Source organism: Sesamum indicum, linkage group LG10 (genome assembly GCF_000512975.1).
Source record: "Sesamum indicum cultivar Zhongzhi No. 13 linkage group LG10, S_indicum_v1.0, whole genome shotgun sequence".
Taxonomy (NCBI): domain Eukaryota; kingdom Viridiplantae; phylum Streptophyta; class Magnoliopsida; order Lamiales; family Pedaliaceae; genus Sesamum; species Sesamum indicum.
This window is the reverse complement of record NC_026154.1, coordinates 1,414,832-1,426,952: the sequence shown is the minus strand read 5'-3', so window position 1 is coordinate 1,426,952 and position 12,121 is coordinate 1,414,832. Positions and strand designations below refer to the sequence as shown.

Below are 12,121 nucleotides of genomic sequence, written 5' to 3'. Positions count from 1 at the left end.
TTTCTCGGCATAATTTCTAAAGTGTTGCTGTAATGCATCAGAGGGTAAAAATTAACTCTTCTCCTCCCGACAATCTGAGTACATATCAATTTGGAACATCTACTGATGTTTTGAAAATGAAAATAACTGTGTTATCTTCATTTGCTGCCTGCCGACAATAGGAGCCAAGAACCAATACCACCCATACGTTTTCGTATTTGTTGGCCAGCAGCTGCTGCTATTTCCTTCTCGGGGTTTGCTTCAGAAATGCAAGATCTTGTAATTTCAAACTGCTGCGTCGCTGGTGTTCCTTGAGCCACAATTGAGTGGGAAATAGAGGCATTACGCTGGCCCTAGGTCTTGCTAAATCAGAGCACGTAGTGCTGTCTCAGCATCCACAAGTGGTTGTCCTGCGTACAGCTTAAGTTGCCCTTTCTTGACAACAATCACTCTCATGGTATTTGATTCAACTGCTTCATTTACTTCCTGAAAGTAGACTTTATTTTAATAACATGAAATTGCTTTGGAAGGTTTAAGCAAACGAAAAAAGAAACATCTGCAAAACCTTCTCCCAGAAACAGAAAAAAGGGGGAAAGAGGACAGGAAGAATATAAAAGGAAACGGTGGCATGTTTAAATCTGAGGGGAGAACTAAATTGCAGCTCTGGTAAACTTACCTTTACTGTTAATGGAACAACATCAGCTTTGAAGTCTTCCAGATCTTCAAAGAAGGATTGAAGGAGATAGCAGAAATTGTTGGCATCAGCACGGTCCTCAAAAGCAACCACATGAGATATTCGATCCTCTGCACTAGAAATGTTTTTCAATGTATAAAGTCCTTCACCGGGTCCATCATGGCCTCTTTGCATAAGTATAGCCTGAAATAAGAAAATAACATAAGCTGATTCGATTTATCATGGAAGAAGAGCATATCAAGAAACTGAACGAAAAAAAAGTTTGGCAATGAAAAGAAAGCAAGACAAGAACCATAAGACAGAAAGTTTCCTGGTTGCAATAACATACCAGAACATAAGGAAGTTTTGACCACCAAAAGTCAGTCTCACTATTGCGTTTTACTGCTGATTTAGCAACTCCAAATCCTTTGCCTTTTAAACTATCAGTCGACAGTTTCTCCTCGTTCATGTTCTGAGCACTAGATTTTCTTGACCTCACAGCCTCAGCATTTGATTTCCCAGCTTCTACTGCTTCAAAGGCAGACCTGGAATTAGCAATGCCTGTACATTTGATGCCTTAATGAGAACTGCAGTTGATATAATAAATATGCATTTTTGGTTCCTATTAGCGCATACTTAGCATGGTGAATTCAACAGATTAGGTGTTCAAAGGAGACAGAGTGGAAGAACAGCTTTTGGGTTTTACAAAAGCCCCTAAAGCATTGCACCCAATCAGAAACTCATAATCTGTTAAGAGAATTCGATGTATCTGATGGCCACAACAGCATTCAAATAAAAATTCTGAACTTTAAAGAAGACAATATAAGAGTTCCAAGGGCACTACCATCTATCACCTTCGGTTTCGGTTCACCTTTTCCCTTTCCTCGCTTGCTTGTACCTCTTTCTTTCCCCACCTTCTTCCTTGTAGTCTTACTGGATTCAGTCATCTCTGACATGCCTTTCATTCTATCCTCTTCCACCACTTTAACTGCATCACTGCCCTTTGGATCAACACCAGACAGTTGTGGCTGATTTTCCCCATCACCTAAACTAACTGCATCATTATCATGATTCCCACTTTGAAAATACTCATACCCCTTCTCCCCATTTCCACTTTCCTTAGACTTATTAACCGAGAAATCATCTGAACCTATAAAACCCTTTGGTTTCTCTGTTGGATCACTAGCCGAACCTTTGAATTTATACTTCTTCTTAAATAAAAAAGCCCCATTGGCCCCTGTCTCATCCAATTCACCCTTCTCAACCTCATCCTTTTCCTTCCTTGAATACCCAACTGATGCCACTGGTATTTTCTTACGAGCATTTTCTAACTTTTTTCTCAACTTATCCAATCGGTTGTCAACCTCCTCCTCAATCCCACTTTTAAGAGATCTTCCCCCATTAGTTTCCTCATTGTCCTCACCTTCAAAACCATTCGTCTTGGACTCTAGTCTTTCCTTTTCCCTCGCCTTCCTTGCCATTGCCCGAATTTCCTCAATTTTCCTCTCCATTTCCAACTCATCCACATAAATAATTGAGTTAAGGGCACTATTCTCCACCCCCATTTTTCCGTTCAAAACAATTCTCACCCTTGATTTACCTTCGTTTCCTCCCACTTCAAGAACTGAATTCTTCTCATCCCCATCGAATAATTCATTTTTATTGTCAACACCAGCAGAACCAAAAACCCAAGTAGCACAAACGGTCTGGAAGACAAAAGCCCCAACCAACCACAACCCGTATTTCAAGATTGAATTTTTAGCTAATACACCAATACTTCTATCAACACTACCTCCAGCAGGCATTGAAACCTCAACCTCCCTCATTTCTTCGAATTCTTGAACTTCTTCATTTCCAGCTTCTGAATTCCTGGACTTGTCAGATTCTTGCACTTCCTGAATATTACCAGACTCTTGGATGGGTGAGGAATCAATGGGGACATCAGGGTTTGCAGGAGGAGCCTCGGGGATAATCGGTTTTCTAAAGGTTTCAAGGATTTTCTGACGGAGGCGATTTTTTCTTCTGGTGGGTTTATCCGGGAATGAAGTGGAAAAGCAGGAAATCAATAAAACGCGTTTCCTGGGATTGGGTGTTTCAGAGGTCAACTGGCGGTGGCGGTGGTGGAGAGAGGTAGTTCTGCTGGCGGCGTAGTGCGAAGCCGCCATTTTGCCATGGAAAGGCTAAAAGACAACCTTCATTCAAAATAAAGTGGCAACTACAATAAATTTAGACGGGTATTCTGCAAAGGGAAAGGAACAAAAAGAGCAGACAACAATATCAAGAAAGTAAGATGAATATTTGTTTTCTCGATATAGAAAAAAAAAGTTAGATTTTTTCCCCCCTCTCAAGTCTCACCGTATATAAAAAATTAGTACGTGAAAAAGATGAAAAAATTTCGTAGATCAATGTAAAATAGAATTTTACTACGTTGATTAAGAGGTTATCCAAGAAGGAACATGCATTGATATAGACAGAAATGAAAAACAAAACAAATACAATGTATGAATTTATAGCTAATGAATTGCGAAAGAACATTTAATAATAATGAGTAGAAACACACGAGGCGACCAAAACCAGCCGAAAAGACGTCTCCAGGCTCCAAGAAATCATCTCCCAGAAACAAAACCTTATCGCACCACCAATGACCAAAATATGTGTACGAAGTGCAAGAACTTTTATGCCATCTGTACTTCCCTGTCGCCACAACATTGCCCAAACAGAAGACAACCACAGCCTGAAACAAAACAAAACAAATTCCACAAAAGCCCAAAAAACAAAGCCCTAAACACCAAACAAAAAATTCAATCTTTTCATTCACCAAATCCAGCAACACGCTACACCACATTAACCTATGGTTTCTCACCTTTTTGAAGCAGACTCATAAGAAAAGAAAACGATAACATGCATACAAAAAGAGCAAAAGTCTGAAGTTTGAAACTTTCATGGATTCAAGGCTTCATGGTGTCCCCCTTTCAGCCACACAGATGGCCCCAAAGGCGGCTTCTTCTAACACAATATCAGGTATTAGAGCTCCTCTTACTGTTGATGATTCTGACTCTGAATATTCTGTTTCACCGAAAAGTGATAGAAATAGTACTACTGGTAGCTACTACAGTGGTAGTGAGCTTGAGTCTGAGGGTTCTGTGAGTGGTGAAGATGAGACTGAGACTGCCTCTGAGAGACCTCTTATGACTGACCAAGACAAGGAAATTCTTGAAGAAACTCACTCTCTTCGGGAACATGCATTTTCTAAGTCAAATGGTGAAATAGTTCAAGAACGTAATAATAGCAATGAACATGGCGTCTCCAGGCCTTCTATGAAGAACCCAGATGAAGCATTTCCTCGTGGAAGTGGTAATGTTAGTGGGGGGACTTTTTTCAGGCCTTTTGTCAGAAACCCAGATGAAAGAGTTAATAGTATTGTTGATGACTCTGATGATGCAAGACCATTCTTGGGTGAGTCAGGTGATGAACTTGTTGAAGATGAGGATTATGTTCTGAATACTGGCAAGACTAGGCCGTTTGTGGCTGTAATGGATGAGAATGTTTCAGATATTGAGCCAATGCCAGTTGTGGATTCTAGAATTCCACTGGTGCGGAAGGTTCAAATTCCAATTGCGCAGATATCGGGGGACAGTGATGACGACTCTGAGAGCAGTGTTGTTTTGGAAGACAATAGTTTCTCAGGAGTTGTTAGGCTCCCAAGCATTGGAGTTCTCCATAGAGTTAATAGTGCTCCGAAAGTTAGAATCTTGGAGGTTGATGAAGGGGATGACAACGAGTCACAAGCTGAGAATATGATGGAGATGGAATTTACTGCGGACTTGGTAATTAATAATGATGTTTTGGATATTAAAGATGAAAAGGAGCATATTGGTGTGGAGGACGTTATTCGCTATGACATATCAACTGATACCATCCAAGATGAAGCTCCTGATGCCAATAAAGAAGCTAGAGCTGATTCTTTGGTAGCAGATGAGGAGTTTAGTGAGGACTTGGTAATTAGTAATGATGCTTTGGATACAAAAGATGAAAAGGAGCTTATTGGTGTGGAGGATGCGATTCGCTGTGACGTATCAACTGATACCATCCAAGATGAAGCTCATGATGCCAACAAAGAAGATAGAGCTGATTCCTTCGTCGCAGATGAGGAGTTTATTGAGGATTTGGTAATCAGTAATGATGTTTTGGACACAAAAGACGAAAAAGAGCATATCGGTGTGGAGGACGCTATTCACTGTGACATATCAAGTGATACCATCCAAGATGAAGCTCATGATGCCAATAAAGAAGCTAATGGTGATTCTTTGGTCGCAGACGAGGAGTTTGAGGACTTGGTAATTAGTACTGATGTTTTGGACCGTAAAGATGAAAAGGAGAATAATGGTGTGGAGGACACCATTCACTGTGTCATAGCAGCTGACACCATCCGAGATGAAGCTCCGGATGCCAATAAAGAGGCTAGAGCTGATTCTTTGGTCACAGATGAAGAGTATAAATCCACATCTGAACCCGAGCAGAATGAAGATCTCATGCATTTAGATGAGGAGATTCAAGAAATTGATGTGATTGATGATCAGAGGAAGCATGGGGATTTGGTTGATCTTAGAGAGCTCACTGACCTTGCTGGCACACTGGTTACAGGAAATATTTGTTCTTTTGCTTTAGCTGCAGAACAGGGATGTCAATTTGGAACAGATAACCTGATGGAAATTGAACATACTGAATTGGGAAGCAGCAACAACTTCGGTGAAGCATGTATGGATGACGGGGAGACGAAGAGCAGTAATACTGGTTTTGAGGATAATCTTGTCTTCAATCAGGATATTGACAGTCAGAATGTGGAGACTGAGAGTGAGCAAGAGATTGGCCAGCCAATTGAGTCCTTTAGCTCTATTGCTGGCCGCAAAACGGGATCTGATTGTGTTGACATTAAGGAACTGCCAACTGAAGTGTGTTGCCAATTCTCAGAATTGCCTGAGTCTCTCACAGAAATTTTGCAGGTAGATACCTCTGATAGCCCTTTGACAGATGCTAGCCTGACTGGTGTTAATGCTTCTCAAGCTGCCTTCCAAAGTGTCAAATTGGATCATGTAGCTGAGAAAGAAGCTAAAAATAGTGAAGACATTCCTGGGGAAGTAGAAGGTTCAACCTTTCACCCTGACACTGAGGCAGTGGCAGCTGAAATGGAGAGGGAACAGGATTCTGCTTCTCTCTCTGATGAAGAGGCTTTACTAGATCATTCACAAGAGATTGGTGTTCAGAATGTCAGAGACTTGGAGGGAGACGCAGATGCTGATGGTGGAATAAGTGATAATAGACGAATAATTGATTCTGTTTCACTGGCTGGATTTTTGAAAGCAGTCAAAGGTGCTGCGTCAGATAACAGCAATTTTAAACTTACATCTGTTGATGGCATAGAGAATCTTCCTCGAGAAGATAATTCTGCTGATCTAGGCTCCATAATCCTGTCTGCAAGACCTATTATTGGAGCAAGAAGCTCTGGTCCTTTCACGCCCCTCTCCACTAATGGCAACTTTGAGGGAGCTTTAAGTGAAGTAGAGAAGCAGCAGCTTGAGAAAATACAGAAGATACGAGTGAAATATATGCGGCTTCTGCACAGATTGGGCTGTTCTCCTGGAGATTCTGCAGCTTCAAAGACTTTACACCAGCTAACAATTGCAGAGCCAAGGTCCTCTTCTCAAGCATTCCATCTCGATTTTGCAGCCAAAAAGGTCGCGGTGGATCTTGAAGCACAGACCAAGGATGACTTGGATTTTTCATTGTGCATCTTGGTTATTGGAAAAACTGGAGTCGGTAAGAGTGCAACAATAAATTCCATTTTTGGGGAAAGGAAGACTGTAATTAATGCATTTGAACCTGCCACGACTCGTGTCAAAGAAATTATTGGTATTATAGATGGAATCAAAGTCAAGGTCTTTGACACCCCAGGTCTTAGGACTTCTACAATAGACCAATCCATCAACAGAAAAGTTTTGTTATCGATTAAGAAAGTAATGCACAGGTCGCCGCCTGATGTTATCCTATATATTGATCGCCTAGACACACAATGCAGTTACCTTAATGATTTGCCTCTACTGAAGTCAGTCACCTCTCACCTGGGTCCATCAATATGGAGAAAATCAGTTGTTGCGTTGACCCATGCAACTTCAATACCTCCAGATGGACCCAATGGGTATCCTTTAAGCTATGAGGTATTTGTTGCTCAGAGATCACAGGTCGTTCAACAGCTTATTAGCCATTCAGCGAAGGAGCTCCTGGTGATGAACCCTGGTTCAATGATACCAGTTAATCTAGTTGAAAACCATCCATTTGCTAAGAAAGATGGACTTGGTGAAACGCTGCTGCAAAGTGGAGAAAGCTGGAGGCAGCTGCTGCTGCTTTCATGTTACTCAGTGAAGACATTAACCGAACTGAGTTCTGTGGTCTCAGTTCCTAATACCTTTAACCACATGAAACTGTTTGGGGTACGGATTCGTTCGCCATCCCCATTTTACTTCTTGTCCTCCTTATTACAATCCAATGTTCACCCAAAACTATCTAATGATGAAAGTGGTGAGAGTGCTGACTCAGATGTTGAACTGGGTTATCTATCTGATTCTGACCATGGAGAGGACTTTGAGTATGATAACCTCCCTCCATTCAAGCCGCTGAAGAAATCAGAGATTGCTGAACTGAGCAGTGTCCAAAGGAAAGCATACTTTGAAGAGTATGATTATCGTGTCAGGCTACTTCAGAAGAAACAATTTAGAGAAGAAATAAGAAGGTTCAGGGACTCGAGGAAAGAGAAAAACAGTGCAGCCAATGGTACTTATCTCGATGCAGTTATGGATCAACAAATGGGGAGTGCAGAAACTATAGCAGCTCCTTTACCAGACATGGCACTCCCACCTTCTTTTGATGGAGATGATCCTTCTTTTAGATACCGTTTCCTAGAACCTTCTTCCCAGCTTCTTATAAGGCCAGTTTTTGACTCCCATGGATGGGACCATGATTGTGGTTATGATGGTGTGGTCATTGAAGATAAAGTTGACATCGTGAGTCATTTTCCAGCAGCAATTTCGGTTCAGCTTACCAAGGATAAAAAAGAATTCAATATGCAGTTACGTTCATCAGTCTCAGCAAGGCACGGGGACAAGAGATCAAGCATGGCAGGGCTAGATATTCAAACTTTTGGAATGAAACAAGCCTACCTCCTCAAAGGCGAAACTAAAGTCAGGAACTCCAAGAAGAATATAACTGCAGCTGGAGTATCTATCACCTTTCTCGAGGAAAATGTGGTGTCTGGGCTCAAAGTTGAGGACCATATTGCACTTGGAAAAAGTTTATTGTTGTCTGGGAATGCTGGAGTTGTTCGATCTCAAGACGGTACAGCATATGGTGCAAACTTGGAATTGTGCAGGAGGGACGAGGATTATCCTATTGGTCAGGATCAAGTCTTACTGGGGTTGTCTATTATGAGATACAGAGGTGATCTTACATGTGGATGCAACCTGCAATCTCAATTTTCTGTTGGTAGAAATTCCAAATTGAACATCAGGGCTGGTTTGAACAACAAGCTAAGTGGGCAGATTTCAATAAAGACAAGCTGTTCAGATCAGCTTCAAATTGCTGCACTAGCTCTCCTTCCAGCTGTCAAAACCATATTCAAGAAAATTTTCCCAGAATCGAGGGAAGTCTCCTTGGCGTAGGTGCTCTTATTAAGGTAGTTGAAGCTAAAAAAGAAGTCACCAGTTCCTTCTTGCTTTAGGGATGCATATACTTGAGAAATTTCAATTATTTCTGTATATTCATGATTTTGTGTATACAATGTTGTCTTCTTTTGTGATTGTTCAGACACATTATTTGCTTGCTATACATACTCATCCTTAACCGCTTCATTAATATTTTTATATTGTCAGTGTCTGAATCCAACCAAGTTGAAGGATTTCATTTCATTTCTCCAGGATAACCCATCCATTTCTGGCTTTCAGACAAGTATTTTGGTTGAGTTGAGTTAACCATTGAGGAAGTCCACCTCGCACACAAAAATCTTATGTTACATGGAAATTAGTGCTCATAGCTCATGGACAAATAATTGTTCGTCACGAAAATTTGATTCTTCACAATAATTTGAAAACTAACCAAAAAGAAATAAAATAAAACAAATGTGCTGAAGAGTATTTCAACTTAGATGACATGGTTGGAAAAGTAGTGGTTTCACCATTCAACCAAACATATTTCTTACCCTTTTTTAGTACTTGTGAACGATTATGGTCAAATTTTATTATTAGCAACCAAGCACATTTCTTGATAACATACCTTAATTGTTGTCTATGTAAGTTTTAACTTGTGTGCTCATGGGCTCAACATCAAAAAGATCACCCATCTTTTGACCCACCAAAAAAGGAAAATGGACCATTAATTTTTAAGGCCCATAAATTTCTCCAATCTTGATTGAAAAAGAATTAGCAAGTTTGGATAAATTTTCTTATAAACTCATACATTTTATAAGATATATTTAAAATTTATAAAATATTAGGTATTATTTTAAGAATAAATTCATAAAGTATTTGGGTAAAATATTAATATCGAATTCGTAATTAGTTTGAAGGAATTTGTTAAGATCTTATATATAAGTTAGCAACTCTTAATTTTTCTTAAAGAGCTTATAAGTTCCTAATATTTTAATTTTAAAGGATATTTACACCGTCATTTTATAAGATTTAGTGTAATTACATCTAAACCTCCTTGATTTAAAATAGTACATCAGTACCCCTCACATTTATTTTCGTCTAACAAATAAATTCATTTATTAATTAGTATTCACTGAATTTGTTAATATTTGCAAAAAATAAAAAAAAGAATTTGAATGAAAATTCATATTTATCCTGGATTGACTTTATTAATATATTGCAGGATAAATAAATATTTTATAACCAAACGGCCCTCGTATCTAAAGATTCTACCGGATTTGGTCCTCACGGGGTGTTTTTGTTGGAGAGATGGTCTCCTCACTCCACTATACACATTCCTTATTCTTTTAATTTAATAAAATGAAACATTAGGGTATGTAGAAAATTTGCAACAACTTGAAATGGTTATTTACCATCTTTCTAACAAAAGAGTTCTCCTGCTCCCTTCCAATCTCCTCCAGACACCAATTCCCTCATTTTATCCACAAATAAAATCGCCAAACAAACGATTTAACGAAACAATCTTTCCACTCCATTTCTCTATTTTCCCCAATGGAAGGAAAAGCCGAAAGACTCCACGGGTGATAGTGAATGGAAATGGAGTCCACCCGCTTCGCTAAACCCTCAACTCCCACCAAGATTTACTCTCTCACCAAAATGGCTCTGCATAATTCTTCTTACAGGGTACATATCTTTTTATTTTCAAACAGACATACGGAAACTTCTGTCCGCTTAAAGCCATTTGTAGCCTATTTATCTGTTTATTGCGTTCTCTGTTCATGTTTTATAACATTGTTTCAAGGTGCTTTGGAGCTAAGTTGAAGAGTTAAAATGATGTAGTTTCTTGAAGACTTCCAAAAAACGCACACCCAAAAAGACATTCTTTTGCAAATTGTAGTCTTGGGATTGTGTTGGAAGGGAAGGCTGACTTTTGTTATACATGCTTGCTGGGGAATCCTATGTAATGGGTTTTAAGTGAATCCTACAAAGCCAAACTTCTTTCTTTTAAACAACAGTCATATAATGGAAGTTCGACGAATTACTTCTTTACCTTCTTATTTAGACTCTGTTCTTCTTCTTGGCGTTGTATCTAAATATATTTTTAGTGGTTGTGACCAGAAAGGCACTCTTTTTCTAGTAAGTGTCAGTTAGGTTGTGTGGCATGTGTTATGATGTGTAAAAGTTTCAAGTGTTCTGTACTGCGGAAAAACAAACTGCTGAGATTACTTTATGAAATATAAATTGTCAATTTTGTCCGTATTGTTGGAACATCTAATATGGTGTCTCTGATTTGCTCAGGCTCTGTCGCTGAGAAATTACTCATCTTTTAGGAATACAACTGCTGGCAGCTTGTTACAATTAAGAAGAAGCTCTTCAGCGAAAGTCTTATCCCTCTTTCATGTGACATGCTATTCTACTTGCTCTGGTATAGAATATTGCTCATCCTCAAAGCGAAGATCACGTGGGCCTGTCATGGCAGCAAAAGGAAAATCTGAAGGTTGTCAAGAATTTTTAAATCATGACAGTTCAGGCTGTCATGTATGTTGGGTGGTTGCAGTTAATTTCATTTGTGTTGCATAACTTACTTTTAAGTGATAGACATTCTAAATGTTGTCCAGGGGAAAAACAGGAGGATGGCAAGTATAAGCACACAATTGACCTCCCTAGGACTGCCTTTGGCTTAAGAGCGAATTCTGTTGTGAGGGAGCCCGAAATACAAAGATTATGGGATGAAAATCAGGTGTTTAAGAGGGTTGCCAGTAGGAATACTGGGGTAAGTTCTTTATGGGTCTTCTGCTGATGTGTTTTTTTATGTTTGGTAAGTGAATTCTTACTGATGTTAATCATCTCAACAGGCAAGTTTTGTGCTTCACGATGGCCCTCCTTATGCAAATGGTGATTTGCATATGGGTCATGCCTTAAATAAGATTTTGAAGGATATTATCAACCGCTATAAGGTACTCCTGGAATGGTTGTTTTTGGAAAGTTCGTTCCTCGATCAAACCCTTGTATTCTATCAAATGCGACAAACAAGAAAGACAGAATTTTCTATGAATATCTCTTGTGAACCTTGTCCACTTCAATTTCTTTGCTTACTACATTGTATATCTGAGCATTATGTTTGTGCATACATGCTATAGATAGATATTCCATGTAAGCACTTCAAAATTTCTACATTGTAACAGATTCATTGTCTTTGTTTCAGCTTCTTCAGAACTATCGAGTTCATTATGTCCCTGGTTGGGATTGTCATGGCCTGCCAATTGAATTAAAAGGCAAGTCTTAGCACAACTCATGGTTTCTGAGATATATTCTCAAACTTTTCTGGATGATTCTGCATTATGCTGTTTAGACAGTGAAAAGTTTCCATCATTTTAAGGAGTAGAAATATGAACTATTGGTTCATGTGTGTCTATTTACTACGATATGGTTACGGGCATGATCTCTGATTTCAAGTCATTAAGAAAACCTTGGTAATCATGGTGTGCTGTATAGTTGGTATATTTGTGGTTCCTTTTTTCATATCTCTTCCATTTGAATGCTTTACACTTTACAGCCCTTGTCTTGATCTTACCTCCTTACCTGTGCATTTGGCCATTATTTACTGCTGGAAGCAGTTGGCAAACAGAATAAGAGACATGATTATGTCCTTGATCACTTTGTCAGTGGTAGAAAGGCCATTAGTTATATCAGTTTCTTTTCAGTTTTCTGTATATTAAACTTTCCCTGCCTTTTTTTTTTCCTTTCTGGAGGGGGGGGGGGGGGGGGGTGT

General features: G+C 39.3%; 3 protein-coding genes across 4 annotated transcripts in view; 2 read left to right on the top strand and 1 right to left on the bottom strand.

Moving 5' to 3' along the window:
- LOC105171522 lies at positions 34-2,953 on the bottom strand. Of its 2 annotated transcripts, none has more exons than XM_011092666.2 (4): positions 1,497-2,953; positions 1,002-1,213; positions 656-856; positions 34-465 (listed from the first exon to the last, which is right to left on the bottom strand). In XM_011092666.2, the coding sequence occupies exons 1-4, from the start codon at positions 2,815-2,817 to the stop codon at positions 343-345; spliced, it is 1,857 nt and encodes a 618-aa protein (XP_011090968.1). In that variant the 5' UTR covers positions 2,818-2,953; the 3' UTR covers positions 34-342. The 2 variants fall into 2 exon arrangements, with proteins under 2 accessions (XP_011090968.1, XP_011090970.1); XM_011092668.2 differs by having other exon boundaries at positions 1,002-1,180.
- Positions 3,011-8,553, top strand: LOC105171519 (translocase of chloroplast 159, chloroplastic-like). Its single transcript, XM_011092664.2, has one exon. The coding sequence runs from the start codon at positions 3,595-3,597 to the stop codon at positions 8,362-8,364; it is 4,770 nt and encodes a 1,589-aa protein (XP_011090966.1). The 5' UTR covers positions 3,011-3,594; the 3' UTR covers positions 8,365-8,553.
- LOC105171517 (isoleucine--tRNA ligase, chloroplastic/mitochondrial) overlaps positions 9,741-12,121 on the top strand; it is a 10,368-nt gene continuing 7,987 nt past the window's right edge. The window contains exons 1-5 of the mRNA XM_011092662.2: positions 9,741-10,032; positions 10,648-10,846; positions 10,968-11,122; positions 11,205-11,306; positions 11,555-11,624. Coding sequence (XP_011090964.1) covers positions 9,940-10,032; positions 10,648-10,846; positions 10,968-11,122; positions 11,205-11,306; positions 11,555-11,624 — 619 coding nt within the window. The 5' untranslated portion in view covers positions 9,741-9,939. The remainder of the gene's footprint in view (positions 10,033-10,647; positions 10,847-10,967; positions 11,123-11,204; positions 11,307-11,554; positions 11,625-12,121) is intronic.